Source organism: Leuciscus leuciscus (assembly GCF_965113295.1).
Source record: "Leuciscus leuciscus genome assembly, chromosome: 1".
NCBI classification, from domain to species: Eukaryota; Metazoa; Chordata; class Actinopteri; order Cypriniformes; family Leuciscidae; genus Leuciscus; species Leuciscus leuciscus.
Genome location: NC_138725.1, coordinates 40,111,547 through 40,128,794, shown reverse-complemented (window position 1 = coordinate 40,128,794; position 17,248 = coordinate 40,111,547). Strand labels below are relative to the sequence as shown.

Below are 17,248 nucleotides of genomic sequence, written 5' to 3'. Positions count from 1 at the left end.
AGATAGATCAAAGTGACATTACGTTAACCAACCATTCAGAAACGTCCTGTTCGAGCCTTAAGTGTCAAACTTTTTCGGGGCCATCATCTTGTTCCGGGTCCGACTCAAGTTCAAATTGATACGTTTGCACAGATGTGTCCTCAGAGACTCCCGCTGCCATTCTTTCTCCAAAATATACCCTCAACTGTTGTCAAGGCAACACTCCATGTGTGTTGTGTCAGGTCAAAACGCCCCACAGAACAGAGGGGCGGGGTGAGCAAAGCTCATTATCATTTAAAGACACATGCATTTAAATGGCATGCTGAAAACAGAGATGTTTTTGACCAGGTAAAATGAGTGTTTTCTTACAATATTAATGAGAATTTTTAATTAAAGTATATTACAAACTTTTCATTTAGACCCTAAAGAATCATATTAACTTGTACAAAAATTGCATTATATGACCCCTTTAACCCCAATAACTAAACACTAGTCATGTTAATTGAATTGCAGTTAGACACTGAAACATTTTAAAGGGTAACTGAAGTGTTTTGATTTACTCAAAAACAAGCATGAAACCACATCCTGCTATTGGCAACATGTTACAGACTGCATATTGTGCATAATGTTTTAGTTTGTATTATAGTTATAGAAGCAGTAATTACTCAGACACATTGTTGAAAAGTATGAAAATAATCAAGCTTTATTTGATGTCCAAACCCTTTCTGTGCTGCCGGGAATGAGTCGGACTCATTCTCATATGGTTCTCTAGCATCATAAGGCCAATAAACTGGGCCGGGCTCTCACAGAGAGCTGCTCCCAGTAATCGCGCTATGGGCAGACGCCGAGACCCCACAGTACCCAAACTCATTTTTGTACAAGACACAAATTTTACAACTTGACAAAATGAAAACATATACATCCATCATTAAAAAGATCCAGCTGCTGCCACATTTTGTACATTGATGTTTGCAGAGTAATTTGGAAGTAAAATCAAGAAGTGGCACCTAAAACGCTGTTAATATGGCAATATGACAACACTAATATGTAAAATAATGAAGTAAAAAAATATGAATAAGAAGAAGTTATCTGAAATTAGCATTGGTGACAGAGTGAAATCTAGTTCAACAGGAAACGTCAGTTTGAAGAGGTAGATTAACTAATTCCATTTAGTTACTTAAAGATTTTGTTGTAACTTTTCCATAAATGACTAATCAAACTTCTACAAAAGATATTTCTAATATGAATATTTAAATGACATATTAAGGTGCAGGATGTTGTCATGATCATTCACTGGTTGCTGATTCAGTGGGATGTGGGAACAGGAAGTGACCTCATATAATGCCATACTGGGCCAGCTCATGTAATTCCAGGTGACTGTATGCCTCCCACGGACAGATCACGTTAAAGTCTGTGAGAGAGAATATGATTACACATGCACATAATCTCAAAGTCTCAAAGGACTTGAATATAAATAATATTTAATAATACTTTTTTGACTTAAAAATTGTACATACCAGTTCCCAACCATTCCATTCCAGGAATATCTTCACCAAATCTGAGAATAACAGATAGCAATAACAGACATTAAGACAAATAAAACCTGCAGATCCATTCAAGATCAAACTAAAGGCGTTTAAAGGATTTTTTTTTTAAGTTAAAAGTAGTACCCAATGACACCCTTTTTGGGGGGTTTGCTCTTGAACTGTCGCGTTGACCTCTGTTTGAACTTGGTCTGGCCAGTGCCAGGCGCCATGGCACGTGTGACAACCTTGCTGCTCGCTTTAGGCTTTGAGTCCTCCATAACCACAATAGAAACCAATGGCAAGTGCTGGGCACTTATTTGATGATGATCTGTAAGAGATTGTGGGTTTAGATACTGCTGTTTGGCATTCAAAAGTTGGCAAATAAACAAGCAAAACTTTCTGTTATTCCAGTAGAAGCAGTATTATTTATATAGCACACTTCATACTCAATGATGTAAAAAATAGAAAGAATCGGCAGAGAGATGTTCTGTTCTGAACAGTCTGACCAGATGAATAGACTGTGTATAATAATAATCATAAATCTCTAGGCTGTCAGTGTCCAGGCTCCTTTAATCCCCCTTACAATGATCAAGCCCCCTTTAATCTGCTGTCCAGAGGGTTTCTCAATTAATCTCATTAGATGAAGGTCATTGCACAATAAGCAGAATTAGCTTGATGTCAGACTCTTCCTTTTATAAGATGAAGCCCAAAAGAGTACATTGCTTGAGTTTACTGTGCTATAATATAGGAAATGAGTTCAAAACATCACTTGCATCACAATAGTTTCTCTGCTGCAGCTGAAACAGTGGCACCAAACATATATGGACATGTAAGACTTGCATAAAATATCTGAATGTCATTGCTAAAAAAAAACATCAAAAGTGCCCATCGTCATCTCAAATGCTGCAGTATCTTTTTATGTTTTTTAAATCACTGTTTTGGTAATAAGTGGATGTATAAAGTTCTCTTCAAGTTCACATAACTATAGTTCATCAGGATCGTTCCCACCAGTCAAACTCAGTTCCCGGAGAGCCACTATCCTGCAGAGTTTAGCTCCAACCTCAATTAAACACACCCTGAACCAGCTAATCAAGATCTTCAGGATTATTAGAAACTTCCAGGCAGGGACCAGTTGCACAAACATAGCAAGTTAATAAGACTGTCTGACCATTAAGAACTAGTCTGACCAATCTGGCTAATCTGGCTAATCATTCTTCCTTTTCGGATTCAAATGAGAACAATCTACCTTTTTATGTAACTGACTTTAAAAAGTTATGGCCAGTCTTGAAGAAAAAAAAAATGTAAGACTAGTTTTAGCAGTTTATGCAACCGGCCACAGATGTTTTGGAGCTGGTTGGAGCTAAATCCAGGAACTGAGTTTCCCTGGTTCACACCAAGAACGATAATAAAGATAACGATAACTATGTAATTAGCGTATAACCGATGATACATATATTTATTTTATTATAAGCGTATACGCACGGTTATGTTGTCTGCCGGTTTAAATGCTTAAGATCATTAAACTTGTATGGATTCTGTTTTGCTAGCTGTAAAAATTTTAAGTGAACAAACAAGAACGAATATTAAAGCTTTGTCGTCATAGTTATCGTATATGTGAACGGGCCTTAACTGTAAAAATTTCCACTAACAACAAACAAACAGAAACAATATATATATTTTTGAACAATATATTGTTTTATCATTTCAAACCTACACACCATTTTTTGTGAAATGTTTGATCGGTGTGCGTGTGCTGTCTTTCTTTAGAATTAATGTCACAATATGATATAACCATTAGCTATAACAGAAACTTTCACATAACTAAAACATTACAAATCTTTTTTCTTTTTTTCCCATTCTAGATGTTGTAAAGCAGATGTACTCACCTGCTGGTCTTTTCTCTGTCTCTCTGTGTGTTGAGCTGGTCAGGACGCGGCTCTCTGTCTACACACGTGCTCACATCAGCTCTTATATACTTCTGAGCATCATAAGATGATTATTCCTGCACATGTCGGCCCTTCCTCTTTCCGAAACATTGCAGCTGTCATCAACCCTTGAAGGGTTTGATGAGGCCACATCCACAGATATGAGATTAATCCTGTTTGTTTTCCATGGTTCATGCAATATTAAATTAGGCACAGAGGGTTTGGTTAATTTTAATTTAGGATTTTATATGTTTTTGCTTCAGGGTTTTTTTTTTTTTTTTTTTTTTTTTACATATTAAATTATCAGCATAACAATTGGACTGAAAACAGTTGTGAATTAGAATAATTAAATAGAATATTGCATAAAATAATGGCAAGATATGACATTGAAGATATTTAACTTTAAAATGGATAAACAGGAGTGAGTCATCACATAAAAATATTCACATCAACAATTTTGTTTATGCACACAGAACTGTCAGCAGCTCACATATTCACACACATGACACGTCTAGTGTGATGATCCTGATCTTCTACTTATGTAACAGTTTTTCTGAATCACCTGTCCAGAAGTCCCGTGTGTGCTGTGAGTCCTGGCTTCAGTTTGATCAGCAGTCTGTCAGATAATCTCTACATCTCCATCCATTCAGAGAAAAGATTAACATCTCCAATCTGAACAAACACACACAACACTAACTCAACTGCGGCATCGGTATCATTCCCTTCTAAACTTACACAGCCAAAAATGGATGACTAAAATAGGAAATACACTTATGGCATATTTCTGTGGTGTACATTTTATACACCTCTTAGAAACAAGAGCTCATTGGAATGTAAAATCACAATGTGCCCCCCCTTATGAAAAGACTATATTTCCATATCAATGATCAATATATTAAATGGTTTAACAGTATATTTGAAAATATACGGTATAATTATTGTGTTAATATATTACAGTATGTTGAATAACACATAAGGAATTGGCGCTTTTCGTATGTTGAAAAATGTGACACTATATACAGTATACTAATATATCATACTTTTATATTCAGTAATACACTTCATAATATGTAGATGTATATGTGATCAGATATGGTACTGCATGTGTAATATATTGCAGATATATTTACTCATGTAGCATAAACATATAGAGAAATATATAATGTAATAGCATCTTTTTTATTTTTCTAATTATTTGACCCCAAAAACTCACACATACCAGAAAACCTTTTAAATTCCAAAATAATAGAACATTAAACAGATCTCCCCTATATTAATATTGAGCAAAACACATAAAATAACACTTAATTTCAACATTTGCTCTCCTTTAACAGTCAGAACCAAAGCTACTAGAAATCTGGAAATCTGTTGTAACTCATTCCGTGAATGTGTGTGTATATATATGTGTGTGTGAACATACACAGCAAAAACTCCAGTGTTAAATTAACTCTCCTGGGAGTTTATTTGACTCCACACTGTGGAGTGTTAAAGTGTTAAAATATGACTGTTAACACTGAAGCAGTGTTAAAGTTAATGAGATAATTAAGTGATTAATAGAGTGATGTTTGACATTATTGAAGACTCCTGATGTTAACAAGCAGAATCACTGAAGATGAAAATCGAAATTTTAAGTCACCATTATGATGATCCGTCTTTGCTTTAGTTGGGCTCTTGACCCTTAAACTGTTAACATTAGATTTTGTTTGGCTGTTGTAACTTTGTTATAACTACCAGATGATCACTAAACTCATTCAGAGCCTTATCTCTGACTTAGAGTTATATTGTTGATTACAGCATCACAGTGATTCTACAGCATAATATCAAGAATTTTCAAAATAATCCAAAGAATTTCTTAAGTGTTGTTCTGATTTAATTTTTTTTTTTTAAATCTTTGTTTTAGACATCAAGAATCAGTGTATAAATCTCAACAATGGTGACAAACAGGATATTCAATCAGGAAAAGGAAATTATTAAGACAATTCAGATCATAATTATACCGCAATGCATGATGGGAGCCATTAATGAGTTTTGATTGGTGGCACCCAGAATGCACTGCAACATGCTTTATTATTGTCACCATTGTTAAGATTCACAGGCTGAATCTTGATGTCTGTGTGTCTAAATAGAATAGTTTTTCAAAGTCTTTTGATCAGAACAACTTTTCAGAGATCTTCTGGATTATGTTGAAAATACTGAAAATAGGATAATGCAGACTCACAGGACTGCTGTAAGCAACAAGGTAAACTTAATTCTCTAAATGAGTTTAGTGTAGTGATGACAGTCTAAACCCTCCTGTCCACTATCTAGCCGGGATCATTTAGATGCAACCTTGCCACTTCACCAGGCGAGGTCGCGGTTACTGAAGCTTCGAGTAATGAACCCATTTTCAAAACAATTCTTCTAAGTGGTTCAGTGCTTCACCAAAGCTTAATTTGCCCATCACTAGTTTAGTGTTTCCGATCACAACATGATGATTACGTCAAAACACAACCAACACCATCAGATCATCTTTTCTCTTTGTTCATCTGGCTGTTATAACTCAGTTATAGCAGCCAAACAAATTCTAAAGTAAAAAATGTAAGGGTCAAGAGCCCAACTAAAGCAAACACTGGTTAGGGTTAGGGTTACTTGTGATTTTTCTCCTTCAGCAATTCTGCTTGTTAACATCAGGTGTCTTCAATAATGCTCAATCATCATTCTATTAATCACTTAATTATCTCATTAACTTTAACACTGCTTCAGTGTTAATTTAACACTCTTGAGTGTGGAGTCAAATAAACTAGGAGAGCTTTTGCTGTGCAAATGTAAAATTCTATTTCATGATACATCACAATGAAAAATAATTAGTGTTTGCAAGGCAGCCATGACTATTACTTGTACTTGAACAAAAACAATAGAGCCATATTGTCATGGTAGCCAACGCTGTAGAGAAGCGTATGATGCAGGAGATGAGAAACCAAAATAGTCTTTATTAATGGATGTACATTAAAAGTATATTGTTGCAAAAGTATTTCCAACTTCTTTTTACTTCTAACAAAGCACGAAAAAGAACTTCGCCGTGAGTTTATAGGGGCATTTAATCACGTTAAGTCTCTTTAACTTTACATGTGCACGAGTTCGAGCACGAGCAATAGCACGAGCTGGCTGCAGTTCACTTAACGGCCACCGGTATCGCTAATAACAAGGGTTTCTGAGTTCTACATAAAGCCCCTTTAAAAGAACCATTTATTTTACTTGGTATGAAGAACATTTTAATAATATAATGAAACCTTTTTTACTATGAAGAACATTTTGTAATGGAAAGGTTTCATGGTAAAAAAAAAAAAAAAATTCATTATATTATTAAAATGTTCTTCATACCAAGTAAAATAATTTTTTACTTAAATAGATTTTTACAATTATTTTTAGCAACCACTCATGTCACCATAGTAGGCTACAGAGAGCCTAAAGGGACATGATGGTGGGAAAATATGGCAAAGGAGAAAAAAAAAAAAAATCTTTCAATACTTTTTAAAGTTTTAACTCTAGAAACTTTGTGTTGTTTTGCGAGCAAAATATATTTTTTCCTCCCATCTAATTTTTTTCTATCACCATGTCCCTTTAGGGCTCTGTAGACTTAGGGTGTACTCACACTAGCCAGTTTGAACCGTGCCCGAGTGCGTTTGACCACCAAAGCGCGGTTCGTTTGACTAGTGTGAGTGCTCCGAACCGTGCCCGGGCGCGGCTCGATTAGCCGGCCCTGGCCCGCTTGGAAGAGGTGGGCCAGAGCACGGTTCAGTTGGACTCGGGCGCGGTTCGCATGCAGTGTGAGCGCTAACCGTGCTGGACTCCATTGTGTTCAGTGAGAGCGCCGCTCTTCCTGTTTATCCCGAAACCGTCGCACCATAATGAAGTAAGCCTGCTCCGGCACGAATGCTGAAACCCTATGTGAGTGCAGGCCAGAGGGGGAGTGGGGAGGGGGGACAATCGTACTCGGGCCCGGTTCATGGCAACCGTGACTAGTGTGAGTACACCCTTACATCACATGCACAGTAACTCTAAGTATTACTATGTAGCATCACAAGTTACATTACAGACCCCGTGAAGAGGCATGGAGATAAAAAAGGAAGGAAAATGTTCCCCAGATACACTTTATTTTCTCTCTCAAAACTATTGTGTTCCACTAAAAAACTTTGCATTCGCTCGCAAAAGCACTGACATATAGTTTTTTCTCCCGTTTTTTTATCATCACCATCTACCTTTAGGGGCACTGTATTAACAAATCAATGAAAATGAGATATGAATGATGGATGTATATTCGGCACACACCACATATTCATTTTTCATAGATATGTGGCAGTAAAAAGCACACAACAAAGGAGATTATAAAATACACAGTCTTTAATAACAAACTCTAGAAGAACCGTCACATTCACGTTTGACACAAATAATAACCGACAAAAGACTGAACAGAAAAGGGAGTATAAATACACAGTAAATGAGGACACTAAACAGGAACAGCTGGACAAGGATTAACTAATTAGAAACAACAGTGACTAATTAGAACTAATACAGACATGACAGAAACAACTAAACAGAACATGATTGTGAAAGTATTGATAATAATGAGATTAATAAACAGTTGAGGCCCTAATCCGCTGTCCTTGCAGGTGGGGCTTAAAAATATATTCATACAATTTGTTATGAGCCATATTTTTAAGAATCCTCAGAATCTAAAAAGACACATATATTTGATGATTTGTTCAAATATGGACCACCGAAGACATTAGTTTCATTACAATTTGGCATTTAAAAAATATATTTTAATTATGTTCAGAAAGTAGGCCTAAATAAACACTTGCTTCATTGTAAATACAGACCATCAGCAAGGAGTCTTTGACTTGATCCCAAATATATTGAATTCAAACAATCAAGAGTTTTCCAATTAAAAGTAGCTAGCGCCACCATGTGGCAAGAATAGAAATAGCACAATGTTTATTTGGGTTTTATCAAATAGAAGATAATTTAATCTTAATTGGGGATTTTACCATCACATGTAAGTATTATTGCACACCTGCATGCATAACATGCATAAATGTACATGCTCAAGTAATGAGTAAACTTAATTAAGATCATGAACTTACATTGTAGCCTATAGCCTTGTGGACATTTATCATACAAATTTAGTTTAATTGAATCACCTACACAGAATATTTGACATATATTTCCTTTGGACTCGTTTATTGAATAAAACTGTGTCAACTACGATAAGACTGTGAAATGACCATCTTGTTGCATTGCAGCCTGTTTTTGTATTATCATCAATTTCAGATTAACCCACCCCTAAACTTCAAAAGTCAAAATTCAAAACCTCTTTCCATGTCATAGCTTTTCATCTAACTGAGAAAATCTTGGCCAGAATCAATTGAAATCAGAATTTATACGACTTAATAATGATTAAGTCAAAATGTGAGACCACAACAATTAATACAGACATGATTGCACACACACTTTCAGATTTCTATTACACTACATTTTCAACACATTTCCAAATAATTCATTTCTGAATATGCTAATTCTGATCCTATTAGAAATCATCAGATGATCACAGTGGAGATCCTTACAGAAGAAGATCAGATCCTTCTCATAATCCTTGTTTTATTCAAAACTTGTAGTAATTTTACAGCATTATAAACAAAAATTTAAAAACTGCATGAAGACAATTACTTAAAGGTATAGGATAGCAATGGTTTTCATGAACACTTTTAGTTATACTGGGTGAAACTCTCTTCACATCCTGATAGCAATCAATAATATAATATATATATATAGTCTAAATATATATATATATTTTTTTTACATATATCTACTGTGGAAGTGTCAATACCAAAACTGTTAGTCCAATCATTGCATTCAGTCCGAACGCAATGAGTGTTGTAAATAATGGGATTAATGTGACGCAAGTTGACCCCTGTGTGACCCCTGTTTCCCAATACAGGTGCAGGTGGGACTTGAAAATGTCATAACATTTTTGTTATGGACCAAGAATTTATTCTAAGAATCTAAAAGTTAACATTTGATGACTTATTAACATATGGACGACAGAAGATATTAGTTTCATTACAATCTGACAATATATACAATCTTTTTACAATATGTTAAAAAAAATATATATCAGACCTTTATAACCAATTGCTTCATTGTAAATAGATAATCAGCGAGGACAGCAAATACACTGGATTAAAACAATCAAACTTAACCGATTAAAAGTAAGAGGTTAGCGCCACCGTCTGGCAAGAATAGAAATAACACAATGTTGGACTTACCCATGGTTGACAAACATTCATTTGAGTTTTATAAAACAGAATCAAATAGAGTATTTTTTTGTGTATTTTACTATCACATTTAGGTATTGTTCAATACATGCATGATGAAAACATTTACATGCTCCAAGTTAACTTACTTAAGATCGTAAACTTGCATTAAGTATTGCCTCGATGATATTTGTTAAAAAAAATTTGTTTGTAATTGAATCACCTTCAATATTGTACATATTTCCTTTGGACTCGTTTATTACAAAACATTGCTTGTTGCATTGCATAGCTTTTTGTATTATCATCAGTTTTAGAAGTCAAACTTAAAGGCATGTTGGTCAGATGGCTTTTCAGCTAATTGAGAAGTTCCTGGCCAGGATAAGCTGTAAATAGAATTTATGATTTCATTATGATGAATTTAAAATGTGAAACCACAACAATTAATACAAAAATTGTTGCTCACTCATTTTCAGGTTTATACATCAAATGCTTAATATTACTATCGCACTGATCATTTAACATATTTCCAAATAAGTAATTTCTAAGGATGTTAATTATAATCTCATTAGAAATCATCACAGATGATCAATAGTGGAGATTTGTGGAGATTTTACACCAATCAGGATCTAAACTAACAAATGGATAAAGTTTCTCTTTAAGGGCGTTTTTCCACTGGGTTCGTTTGCTGCGGTCCGAACCCGAGTGCGCTAGTTCCCGGCGCCCCCCGCAGCGTTGGTCTGGTTTCACACTCAATTAGTTGTATCGAACCCAGGTGCGTTTGCAGTGATCTTACGTCATCGCAAACGCACACGGAAAACGCATGGAGAATACAACTCGACTGAGCATAGCTGTAATTTGTCTGTTTTTTTGGTGCTATTATGCACAACATAGTGAGAGACAACTACGTTTATGTTCATTACATGGTGTAATTCAGCACATATCCAGGGGACGCCGTGTTTCACAACGTTCCCCTGCCACTCATGGTTGTCGTGTGTGAGGAAACAATGATATCAACAGTGATACGCATGCGCGGGATACTATACTTCCTGAACAAGCGCGCACCCGAGTCCTTGTTGCTTGCACATTAACGCGAACCGCGCCACGGTTCGGGAGCAACCGAGCTCAGACCACCTCCTCCAGGTAGTCTCGGGTTCGGTACTCTAGTGCGCACCCGGGTCCGATGACAGCGTTCACATTAGCGATTTTTCATGCGAACCGTGCGTGCCCCGGTCCGCACTAAACTGCCAGTGTGAAAGCGCCCTAAAAGACTGGCCAGATGTGTGACCACTGCCAAATCCCAATCAGTTTGCTTCATCACATGCACTTCATAGTAAAATACACCCTGGAGAACATCCATCAATCATCACCATAAAGATAATTTTCATAAAATTTGTAATTTTGGCTCCATATTTACCTTCTTATGGTGCTGTGTTGTCATTTATCACTTCTTCCTTGTCTTCAGGCCCAGTGAGACATGAATTAGCTGAATCGGCATCCAGAGTCACATTCACTGCTGAAATAAACTTCTTCACAAATGGTTCTGCTCAGAGAACATTAATGTCCCTCTCTACAGAGAGTTAAAATAACTGAATCAGAGTTAAAGTTAATGAGATACTTAAGTGATTAATTAAGTGATGATTGGTCATTAGAGATGAACACCTGCTGTCAACAAGCAGAATCACTGAAGGAAAGAGAAACAAGAAGAACAGAAAAAAGAGAAACACAAGAACTACAACTGACTTCCAGCCACAGCCTTATGCTGGGTACACACCAAAAGATAATCGGGCTGATTTTGGGCCGATTTCTCCCCTTCCGACAAACCTAGCTATGTCCCGATTATCTTGATGGTTTAACAGATTATTTTATCAGATTTTCCCTTGGTGTGAGGTGTGTTAAGAGTGTCCGAACCTGCTCGGAAGAACGTCGGAGCCGCTCCGATCGCGAATCGTAAATATTGAACATGTTTAATATTTACGATCAGAAATCCTGATGTGTGGGGGGAACTCCGAGGACAAACACGCGCACGCTCTGGAGATTATCGAAACGAAACAATATCCAATCAGAAAGCGAGATGATGGAAGACACGGTCATTCTCACACACACACACACACACACACACACACACACACACACACACACACACACACACACACACACACACACACACACACACACACACACACACACACACACACACACACACACACACACACACACACACTTGCAGGAAGCTTAATGTTAAGATTTAGTATTCATAAGTGTAAATTTCGAGGAAACAAGCCTTTGTTTTTCATTTTAAGAGCAGAAATTTTACAATACCTAAACACAATATTGGGTTTGAAAAATAAGAAAGCTGCAAAGTGCGTTTCAATCTGTAAACATTTTCAAATTTTTGTTTAACTTTTAAGTTTGTCACTGTTTATGTATATGTCTTTTTATGTTTGTTTATCGGCTTTACTCTTTGTACCCCCCTGACTGTAATTGTATAATTCTTAAAATCAATAAAAAAAATATAGATAAATATAGTTCTATAGACTAGAGGGATTAAATAACTTTTTCTAAAGAGACAATAAATCCAATAAAGAATAAATAAAGACAATAAAAAATGAATATATTTCTGTATAAAAGGTTATATATAATGGTAGGTACAATGTTTTTTTCACGTGAATTTTCTGTGAAAATCATTCCAAACACTATCGCAATTTCTTCCTGCATATCGTCCGTCATGCTTATTCTGAAGTCTCACGATATTTTGCGAGATTTCCTGTGTTCATAGTCGAGACTCTGGTTGAAAATCTGTTTGTGTGTGGTGTGCTGTCTTTGTCACATCATGGCACACCACACACTATAGGAGCAAAACGCTTAAATCTAGGATTTTTTGTCCTCATGTTTGTGGTCTGTCACATTTTGAAAATCTTACAAGATGTAAAAAATCTTTTGGTGTGTACCCAGCATTAGATGAAATCAAATGAAGACAAAATACATAAAATTTCTCAAGATCTCAGCAGAGGAGGATTAAACAACTTCATAAACAGTATTACCAGCTTCACTTATTACTAAACAGTTTGACTTTATTTCTGTAATACATCTACAGAAGTTCTTATTGAGAATTAACAGAGGTTTAGATGTTGACGATTTATTGAAAATGTTTGGTCACCATTATTGTGAACAGTGTTTCCTTTCGTTGGGCAGTTTGACTCTTGACTCTTTTGTGTGTTTGTGGTTTTTGTAACAGTTTTTACCAAAAGACATAATTTGTTGCAAAGAAAGCCAGAAAAAAGATGGTCAGGTGATATAGTTTTCAACAACAAAAAGTAGAATAATGACTTTATCTCTGTCCAAAAGTTGTTAATTGATGTTAAAAGATTCACTTCACAGATTGTGAATTCTGTGAGATTCAAGTGCATAATTGCATATTGCAAGTGCATAATTCTGTGAGAATTCTGTGAATTCAAAAGATTCACAGATTCAAGAATTCACTAACAATACTCTCTTGCAACAGATCGGACATTCTGAATTTTGATTTTTAAAATACATTATGGGGAATTTTTTATTTTTTTTAAACGCAGACATCAAGAATCAGCATATGAATCTCAACAACGGTGACATGCTTCATGCCGCAATGCAGCCACAATAGTATAAAACTCATGGCTCCCAGGATGCATTGCAGCATGATTAACTTTAACTCTGATTCAGAGTTGTTGTTTTTTTACTCACCCATGTCTGTTTCTAAATCTGTGATCATCACTAAAAACAGAAAGAAAGTATGAAGTTAGGGTCCATAACAGAATTCATCAATAATGAGATACATTTTTAATATTAGTCACCACTTGAAGTCCAGCAAAAAAACAAAAACAGTTTACATCTCACAGAAATCATAGTGAATTGTATTCATATATTAATTCATATATGCACTGCATTAATTAATTGTTTTGCAGTATAGTAATGTATTCATAATTTAATAAAGCCATATAAAACAAATTCACCTTTTGGTATCTTCTGACTCTGTAAAAGTTTGTCAAGTTCTAAAGAAAGTTCAGAATAAAGCAAGAGAAAAGAACATTTAAACAATATAGTTTTTGATAAACAATACTGCAAATATTAAAGATAAATTATTATAATTGAGATGTGTTTATTATAGAATGTATTGTCATTGTACACATGCACATCTAGTAACTAAATAATTGAAATACACATGCATATACAATGTAAACATTTTATCTAAATTGCCATAAAATAAAATCTATCTCATTTCCTTTATAAATAAATAGACAGTGTGTATTATTTGTTTTCCAGACCAGTTTATAATTAATTAAGGGATAATCCACAGCTAAGTCTGCAGATGATTTGAATGCATGACGTTGAGGCATAGAACCACTCGACGCAAAACTGACCATGTTTTATTCTCCTTTTCTCAGTCTGTAGTTGATTGTGTTCTGAAAAGAAAAAAACAACATAATTAAGACAAGAGAAAACATGCACCATTAAATAGAAAACATCACAATGGGAGCTTGTTTCCGCTGAGATAAAAAAGGGTAAAAAATTAAATCTCTAATAAAAAAAGATAATTGAGACTTTTATCATTAAAATGATAAGACTTTTTCCGTGCAACTTTGACTTTCTGATAGAATTGCAATATATAAACTCAGAATTGCAAGATTTATAGTTGGAATTGCGATAAAGTCAAAATCAAACAATATTACATTTAATTGCAGCTTTAGGCTATATCTCGCAATTAAAAAATGCAAGTTTATACGCTATTTATCAGAATTGCAGGAAAAAAGTGCAATACCTTTTACCAAATAATGATCTATGTCTAAGATATACACTTTCCCTTACGTGACAGTACTACTTATTAGTTATTTTGTGAATGGAAAGAGACTTTAAATGAATAATAAAATAATAACTCAAATACCTCTGTATTTATTAAGGAACACAGTTAACAGTATTCCAGCAAAACCACTGATCACAACTATAACTGAAAACAGGATGGCTGCTGTCCTCCAAAGATTAAACATGCTACCTGTAAAGCAAAACAGTGACTTTCAATGAGCACTTTGTGTCCAGTCAAACATTTCTTTTTGTTTGATTCAAAATGGTTAATAATGTAAACAATGATACATTTGTAATGCACTGAATTGATAATCAGTTTTTCTATCCAACTCTATGAAATAACTATAAATTGCACAACAAAAGTGTCAGTACTTACTTGAGCTAATAATCAGTGTCTCCAGCATGTGATGCTTCAGTTTGACTCTGCAGTGAATCTTGCCACTGTGATAAACAATGATGGTGTGTTTGACACTGAATCTGTCTGTGTTTCTGTGTGTCTCTGTAGTTTCTGAACTCAAACTGACTCCTTCACTGTCCAGCCACTCAAGATCAGGTTCAGGATACCAACCTTCAGATTCACACTGTAGATGAAGCCCTCCTGAATGATCAAACCCATCTACAGTGATCACTGGAGGACTTCCTACAACAACTACAGATCAACAGGCAGAACATTAATTGGATGAACATGTTTATTTTTTGCCTATAAACTTGTTATTGTTTGTTGACAAGAACAACAAACAATATCACACTCTAAAAATGCTGGGTTATTTTTTTTAACCCAAAGGTTCAGCCGGTTGTGTCATTTTAATGGGTTATTTTTTGTTCATTTTACACAGGTGCTGGGTAGTATTTATGTAACTCAGCTGCTGGGTCAATTTATTATGATCACACACCCAGTCAGCCAGCTGAGTCAGTGTAACCCAAGGTTTGGTCCAAACTAGTTAAAACTGGATCAATTTGACCAACAGTCATTTTGTGTTCTGTTCTGAGAGAAAACATCCTGACGAGAATACAAATACAGGATCTGCAGGTCCCAGTACTTCATACTACTCTGTTACAAGAGATAAAAAAGCAGAACTAAACTGCATGTCATAAAACTTGTGTGTTCTAATTTACAACAGTTAAAATACTATCATTATATTAAAATACTCTCATTATATTACGTTTTGCATCCCGTGTGATAATCCTGCACTAGAAACAACACAAGACACACTTTTCTTAAAACATCAGATTACTGTAAGCATAAGCATATCCTTCCATACTTCAGCTCTGCGTTAGCTCAGGATTCATTCACTTCAATAAGCTAAAATCTTTGCTTATAGCACTGCTTTTTGCACTTTTATGGATTGGATTATTTGTCACATGGCTTTTTGTAATATTTGATTTTTTTCCATGAAGTCTCGTTTTCTACATGCATGTGTTTGCATGTCTGCTGTTTCTGCAAGATATGAAAACAATTCCGACTCGGATATTTGATGTACATTTGTTTGTTTATTTGGTAGGTATCCATATAATAAGGATAATTTACAATGAACCAGTAATAATTGCAAAATTATTCCAGTCAGGCAATGACCAGCTCAATGTACATTGTCCCATACATAAGTTACTTATTAAATCTCCTTCCCTCTTTCTTTTACACATGAACACAATACTTCAAAAAATTACCTGATCTTGAATCTGCAGCTCCACTAATAATCAGGAGGGTCAAACAAATGAACTTCATCTCTGAAGGACACGGATGCTAAAAGAAGACATGTATTATGTCAGAAAACACAAAATGCTGTGTTAACATGCATATGTTTTTGTGTGTGTGTGTGTGTGTGTGTGTGTGTGTGTTAGCTACTACACATACCCAGAAAATCTAAATTTAGAAAATCTTAGTTATGTACCTAACTTTATTTTTCAAATGTTCTTACCTTTATACACTGTTCTGAGGAGTGTGAATAAATAAGATATGAGAGATCATACAGAGTTTGTTCCTGGTTTGGTTTTACTTTCTCATATCACTAAACAACAAGTGATAACACAGTCCCTCCCCTCATACTACTTAATAACCCGGGCTTCTGAAATCTACGTCTTCATGCTTTGACTGTAGGGTTTATAACTTGCATTTGTGGAGGTGTGTGATTTAACAGTTAGGGGCGTTCCAAACAAAAGTGTACATCAAAATCCCTTCATGAAGGGCCAATCCACAAGTCCGTCAGCAAACGCTATCTCACAACCAATTCGTACGAATTTGTACGAGTGAGTAAAATGTGGCTGAGAGCATAAATAATCAGGAGAACCAACAAGATAATTATCAGAACAGGTGAATGGGATAATTAATGGTTTCATTAATTATCCCATTCACCTGTTCTGATAATTATCTTGTTTATTATATTGGGAAGCTGAGTCAGACGGCAGGATGCACAGGCAAACATGATACAACCAAAAACATAGAAAACACAGAGCATGTTACATCATGATGCTTTTCATTCATTATCGGGTCCAGCTCAAAAATTTATTGAGAGTAGAGCTTATATCTTGTAAAGAAATTCACGTGTTTACACTGCATTTAAATACTTTATATAGCTGAAACTTCACTTTATTGAGTAAAAACAGTGAAATGACAAACTTTAAATGAACTCAGAGCACTTGCAGTTACTGTTAGCTCACAATGTCACACACAAAGTCAAATTCAATAAGTTAAGCT

The 17,248-nt window shown here is 35.2% G+C and overlaps 2 protein-coding genes across 3 annotated transcripts; both read right to left on the bottom strand.

The window, feature by feature from the left end:
* Positions 1-686: 686 nt before the first annotated feature.
* pde6ga (phosphodiesterase 6G, cGMP-specific, rod, gamma, paralog a) lies at positions 687-3,939 on the bottom strand. Its single transcript, XM_082182425.1, has 4 exons — positions 3,392-3,939; positions 1,650-1,833; positions 1,497-1,537; positions 687-1,390 (listed from the first exon to the last, which is right to left on the bottom strand). Exons 2-4 carry the CDS (start codon positions 1,781-1,783, stop codon positions 1,314-1,316), a joined length of 252 nt encoding a protein of 83 aa, XP_082038551.1. The 5' UTR covers positions 1,784-1,833; positions 3,392-3,939; the 3' UTR covers positions 687-1,313.
* A 6,062-nt stretch (positions 3,940-10,001) lies between these two features.
* Positions 10,002-16,855, bottom strand: LOC309507823 (butyrophilin-like protein 3). 2 transcript variants are annotated; one of them, XM_082182263.1, is made up of 9 exons: positions 16,473-16,855; positions 16,222-16,297; positions 14,933-15,205; positions 14,639-14,746; positions 14,118-14,159; positions 13,710-13,748; positions 13,441-13,470; positions 11,138-11,404; positions 10,002-10,106 (listed from the first exon to the last, which is right to left on the bottom strand). In XM_082182263.1, the coding sequence occupies exons 2-8, from the start codon at positions 16,277-16,279 to the stop codon at positions 11,301-11,303; spliced, it is 654 nt and encodes a 217-aa protein (XP_082038389.1). In that variant the 5' UTR covers positions 16,280-16,297; positions 16,473-16,855; the 3' UTR covers positions 10,002-10,106; positions 11,138-11,300. The 2 variants fall into 2 exon arrangements, with proteins under 2 accessions (XP_082038389.1, XP_082038388.1); XM_082182262.1 differs by having other exon boundaries at positions 16,222-16,855.
* Positions 16,856-17,248: the final 393 nt, after the last annotated feature.